The following is a 5,807-nucleotide window of genomic DNA, read 5'->3' on the forward strand; positions in this document are numbered from 1 at the left end:
GTCGCCCCAAGCCTTCGCCTAAGAAACAACACTAACACCTCACTGTTCTCCTACACCCAACACTCCCTCATCATCGCCCAACAACTGCAAATGACCACCCTACTATGTTTGTTGCACATTAAGTAACACTTGTAGGTGGAGCCCAAGTCCAATTGACTTTTGTGACATACGTCCTATGCATCGAGGCCCATCTGGCTCCACACTCCAATGCACAACCACATGTTGTGATAATTGGACACCCCACCACGAAATAAATAGATTTAGTATCTTAAAATCTCTAAATTTTCATAGATTAATTAACTTAAACTAATAATTTTTTAAAATCTAAACTAAATTTTCAAAAAAAAATATCCAAAAAATATTTAGGAAATATAGCATTTTATTTATTAATTAAACTCCACCTTTAAATATTACCTAAAAATTAAGTTTCCATCTAAATTTAAATAAAAAATATTACCTAAAAATCAAGTTGACTATATAAATTTAAATAAATAAAAATCAAATAATTTTTAAAGCATACTATTAATAGAGGTATTTTAGTTAAAATAATTATGTTAATTAAAATAACTCAACCATATTTTGTTGTCTAAAATTATGAACATTAAGGGAATCCATTTTAAAATGATATTGTGATTTTCCCGTGATATTGTACATTTTAATACAGAGATAGAGTGATGGGTATTACTATATAAAACAACATTACGAACATTAAGGGAATCCATTTTTAAATGATATTGTGATTCTCGCGTGATATTGTTCATTTTAATATAAAGATAGAGGGATGGGCATTAGTATATAAAACATTTTAATATAAGGATGGAGGGATGGGCATTAATATATAAACAAACCTTGAATGAATAAGATTTTCAAATATATATATTTATTTAATAAATTAATATAAAGATAGAGGGATCGGCATTAATATATTAAAAAAATCTTGAACGAATAAGATTTTCAAATATATATATATTTATTTAATAAATTTGTATCATGACATCATAATCATGCTTCCCACCGCTAAAGTTAAAAGGAATTTATTTTTAAATGAATTGTGATTCTGACTGGATATTGTTAATTTTATTATAAAAATATAGTGATGAGTATTATTATCTTAGAAGAACCTTGGATGGATAAGATTTTTGAAAATATATTAATAATAGACTTTGAATTTTTTAAAACATATTTCTTCTCGGAGACTTTAATTATTAAATCATAATCATGCTTCCCACGACCATAATAAAATTATTATTATAATTACAACGTAGTTTTAAAATTATTTACATTTATTAAAATTACTACTTAAACATTTTGATATAAACATGAATCCCTTATATCTGTAAACATGAATCTTTTATATTCGCGAAACTGAAAGGGTAATAAATAGCGGATTAATATCAATATGCCGGATAACTTATGAAAAAAAATAATGTGAAGTAATTGCTCATAATTTATAACGAAAGTTGCAAGCAATGCATAAGAGCTCCGATCATTTCTTGGAACTGTGAGAAGGGAGACATTCAAGAAGACAGTACAGTTATGAAAAGTAATGACAATGTTTGAGGGCACTCAAATTCAGCCGTGATAATGGCGGGTAAGAAATTGCAGTTAGCAGCGAGTTCCTTTCTTGCACGAAAGCACGCCTGCGTTCCTGGTGATCTCTTCCACAACGGCTGAACTCTTTGGTCTGCCACTGTATGCAGCTGTATAGGTCGAAAGCACCTGCGATCCTGATGGCGTGAAATATGCACCATTTAGCAGCACATCATCTTCTGATATCCAGTTCCACTTTTTCCATTCACTTTCTGCGCTGTTTTGCCTCTTGGTTACTTCTTTAGAAAAGGTATTTGCAGATGCCATAAATCTATTGCCTTGACTCAGTATTGTGGGGTTTGAACTTCCACCGATGGCATACATTCCCCACTCAGTGTAATGATTGTTAAACACATGGAAGTATCCAAATCGGCACCTACATCCATTTAATTCATCATTTAATCTCTAAGTAATATAATAACTATTTCATTCTTTTCCTTCACAACAAAATGCAAAACCAGACGGGAAATGAATGAAATAACAATTAATTACTCACCTTGGCATTCGTTGCACGAGACCTTTGCCAAACTGGTTGAGTGCAACCGTTGCCTGCATAACTTTGTCATGATGGTGGTCGTCACTGTGACCCAATAGCATCACCTACCATTGGAGAAAAGCAGAGCTTTGTGAAGGTAGAAGAGAAGGAATAAAATAGAGTGAATTGCAATTAATGAAGCAATGAGTATGTGAGGTTGCTTACCTTGTTGTGCCGGGTGAAATAATTGTTGGAAATGGTGATATAGGTGGATGCCTTGACTGCGTCAATGAGGCCATCTTCGCAGTTAGACATAGAGCAATGGTCCACCCATATGTGCCTCGCTGTCGAGATTGAAATCCCATCTCCATGATTTATTTTTCTCGACCCACTCTTCAGAGGATACATATTTACCGCAGCGTTTCCTAGACTTTTACAGTCATGAATGTGGATGCCATGAATGATGATGTTTGTCGCATCTTTTATGGTGATACACGGGCCCTTACCAATGTGGACTTTGGCACCTCGTCCATCGATTGTTTTGAAGCTGTGAATAACGAGCTCTATCTTGAGCTGGATGACCATGTCATTGTGGAAGATGATCCACAGCGGCTTCGTCTGAATCACGGCATGACGCAGTGTGCCATGGGATGGATTCAGGGCATCATCACTGGCATTCGTAACGACATAAAATTTGCCGTTTTTGCCTCCGATGGCACGCTTGCCAAATCCAATGCCGCAATCTGCCAGCCGTTTTCTGTTGCGCTCCCAATTGGGGTCGCAGCGCCAACAGTCATCGATGGGATTACCAGTTGCACATGACAACACAGTCAGCTCCTGTCCTCCTCTTGTACTGTTGTTAATAATGCTTCTGCTTATGTTTGAATACACATACATTCTCGTGTCAATTCAGCCTCCAACATCAAATAACTAAAGAAAAGAACAGAGAGATTAACAAAAGGGAATGTAACGTTGCAGTGAGCGATTTACTTACTCGTGAACTATTTTCGCTCCGTTGCTCTCATCTTTCTCCACAGGAAACATGGATCTAGTTATATTGGCCGGTGCCTCGACTATCTTCGGTCCCATAAACTTCTCTCCATATTTTGATTCAAATGACTTTGGCACCCCGCCATGAACGAAGCGGAGTATTCCAATCAACAGCGTGCAGCTCAAAATACAAATTTGATTGCTCATTTTGACAGCCAGTACTCAGCTTTGTCTTCTCAAGAAAACAACAACACTAAGAACACTGGTGGTGGTTGCTTCTGCTCTGAGCCACTCTTGCAAATGCCGGGGCCTTCTTATAGCTTCCACCGTTTTGTCGTTACTATCATTTCATCACACTTGGTAAATTGCAGTATGAATTTGATCCTTTGCGCATGTTTTTATGATGGCTTAAGGATTGTACGGACTTGCATTGACTCGAGGGAGATGGCAAATGTAAGCTGCGAATTTTTTAAACACAACAGAATTTAAACGTTGATGTTTGACAAACTTGCCATACTAAATGGTAAAAACCGCCGTCCACGACATATTTTTATGTTCGTGTGGGGCTGAAGAGTCAGAAATATATAATAACCACTTCCTCTTATGAGATATTGCAATCATTCAACTAGCGGCTTTATGAAACGCGTTCAAGGAAGGATCTCTCACAAGCTAATATGTTATAGCTAAAATTAGCATCTATCAAAATTTTGATATGAAAAACTGAAATCCAAAGAAAATGGTGAACCCTTACCAACCAACCCTGCAGTACAGCTTTTCAGAGACACAAATTGTGAAGGGAAACTCTAGACACAATACGGAATATTGTGAACTCGTGACCATTCGTGTAAGGTCCTCGAGTTGTAACAGAGGCGCGGGCGCACGGTTGGGCGCACAAATGCGACGGGCGCACGATGGGCGTGCGGCGGACGATGGGCGCACGAGCGCACAATGGGCGCGCGGTGGGCAAAGGCACGACGGGCGCACGATGGGCGAAGGCGGGCGCGTGGTGAACGACGGGCGCGCAGGTGCACGAGCTTGGGCAAGAGGCGACGTAGTGCGAAATTGACTAAGGCATGAAGTGCAACGATGGAGACTTATACTCGTGAGCGTGGGAAGATGTGGGCGCAGGCCGACTTATGGATATGGACAGGCCGACACATATCAAGATGCATGCAGGGGTGTGTTAGACTAGTTTTGGGTGTCGCTGGAGAGCCACCACCCACACGCAGAAACACATATATATTACCAATTGTTGGAGCTTATTTGGCATTCGATCAAGGATAGCTCACATAGCTCAAGGAGGACAAGAAAAAGTGCACGGATTTAGAGGGAGTGCGCATAGCTCATGCGCAAGTCTTGAGGGCGCAGTTTTGGATGTAACTTAGAGTCGGTTGTGGGTTGGACAAGGTTGTCTTGTGTGCAGATTTGTGCTGGACTTGACAAGGATGTCTTGGTAACTCGGGTGAGCACTCATCCTTTGTGCAAGGTGTGCAAATGTTATTGTAAAAGACTAATTTGCCTATGTTGTAAAATATTCTAAGTATTGGCTTGGAGCTTGCCAAGAATTACTTGTATGATTGTATTATGAAAAAATATTGCTTATAATATATATTGTCGGGCAGACTTGTTCGGGAGTTGCCCCTCCCCTTTATACTGTGCAATTGTTATTTTCTTTATAATTGCTGTGGATAATGAATGAGTATGGGTGTTCATTGGTATAAGGGATAAATGCATTTTTACTTGGTTGCGAAACACAAACTAAGGACAAGTGAAATAGGCGTAGTCCATGAATGTTAGTATTGGTGAAAAGAAAGCGTTCGGTGGTGCCGCACCTTGCTATAAGCGGTTGGAAGACTATCGCAGGTGTAGGGGCGTGACAGTTGGTATCAGAGCTAGTCTGAAGACTTGGAGGAGTCTTGCAAGAAGCTGGGTGAAGCAAGTGTACATACACTTGACAGTTGATGACAGTGGAAACAGGTACTTGCAAGTGAAGGAAGCTAGTTTCACATACAAGTGGAACAAGGGCCGGTTCATGGTTGCAAGGAACTTGGTGAAGCTGATGAATGGTGAAACAGGTTTAGCAGGGGTGAAGCTTAGTGCTTGGGCCAAGATGAACGACAAGGCATGGCAGGTTTGGAAGAATGCGAAGGGAAGCTCTTGCTTACCTTATACAGGTTGAAGAGGTTGAAAGAAGAGAATCCCCGGATTCGAGATAAGCTTGAAGTCTTGGAAAAGAATGTTGAAGACGAACTTCTTCAACTTGGTTGGACAATGGAGCAAGGTGAAGTTGCAGATTGTGCTAACAAGGAAGAGGAAGTTGTGATGATTAAAGATGTTGCAGATGTGACAACGATGGAGGATGAACTTGAGATTGATCAAGCTGGACCAGGATCGTGCAGTTTGTGGACATGGATGAATGAGGATACTCATATAGAGGAACCTCATGATGATGTAAGTACCATTGATACTTATGTTTCATTTGGGCATTTGGTGGATGGACCGTATGTAGGGAAGGGCAAAGCCAGTTTGCCAATGCTAGGGAGCATCTTACCATGGATGTTTATCATGAGACCCTGTATGGAGAAGCAAGGATTGTTGATTGTTGCAGGACTTGTTGGGGTTGTTTGTGACCTTATGGTAGAAGGTACAAAGACCCGTGACAAGGGTGGAACTTGATGATCGTTGTGGATGAGTGGGTCATGTTTTAGTCACTTTGGCTAAGTGCCCGGCATGACTCATGGACAGATTGGAG

At 39.8% G+C, this 5,807-nt stretch overlaps 1 protein-coding gene across 1 annotated transcript; it reads right to left on the reverse strand.

Moving 5' to 3' along the window:
* Positions 1 to 1,605: 1,605 nt before the first annotated feature.
* Positions 1,606 to 3,399, reverse strand: LOC149159954 (putative pectate lyase 18). Its single transcript, XM_089434473.1, has 4 exons — positions 3,060 to 3,399; positions 2,291 to 2,936; positions 2,087 to 2,190; positions 1,606 to 1,966 (listed from the first exon to the last, which is right to left on the reverse strand). The coding sequence occupies exons 1-4, from the start codon at positions 3,260 to 3,262 to the stop codon at positions 1,606 to 1,608; spliced, it is 1,314 nt and encodes a 437-aa protein (XP_089290599.1). The 5' UTR covers positions 3,263 to 3,399.
* Positions 3,400 to 5,807: the final 2,408 nt, after the last annotated feature.

The sequence above is a fragment of the Pinus tabuliformis genome, chromosome 5_2, assembly GCF_031772625.1.
Source record: "Pinus tabuliformis cultivar Carrire ecotype Pingquan chromosome 5_2, CPIR1, whole genome shotgun sequence".
NCBI lineage: Eukaryota > Viridiplantae > Streptophyta > Pinopsida > Pinales > Pinaceae > Pinus > Pinus tabuliformis.

Coding starts and splice junctions, on each gene's coding strand:
- LOC149159954 (XM_089434473.1), bottom strand. CDS start 3,262: ATGAGCAATCAAATTTGTATTTTGAGCTGCACGCTGTTGATTGGAATA. Junction 2,937..3,059: donor GGAGCGAAAATAGTTCACGA/GTAAGTAAATCG, acceptor AAACATAAGCAG/AAGCATTATTAACAACAGTA. Junction 1,967..2,086: donor CTCGTGCAACGAATGCCAAG/GTGAGTAATTAA, acceptor AAATGGATGTAG/GTGCCGATTTGGATACTTCC.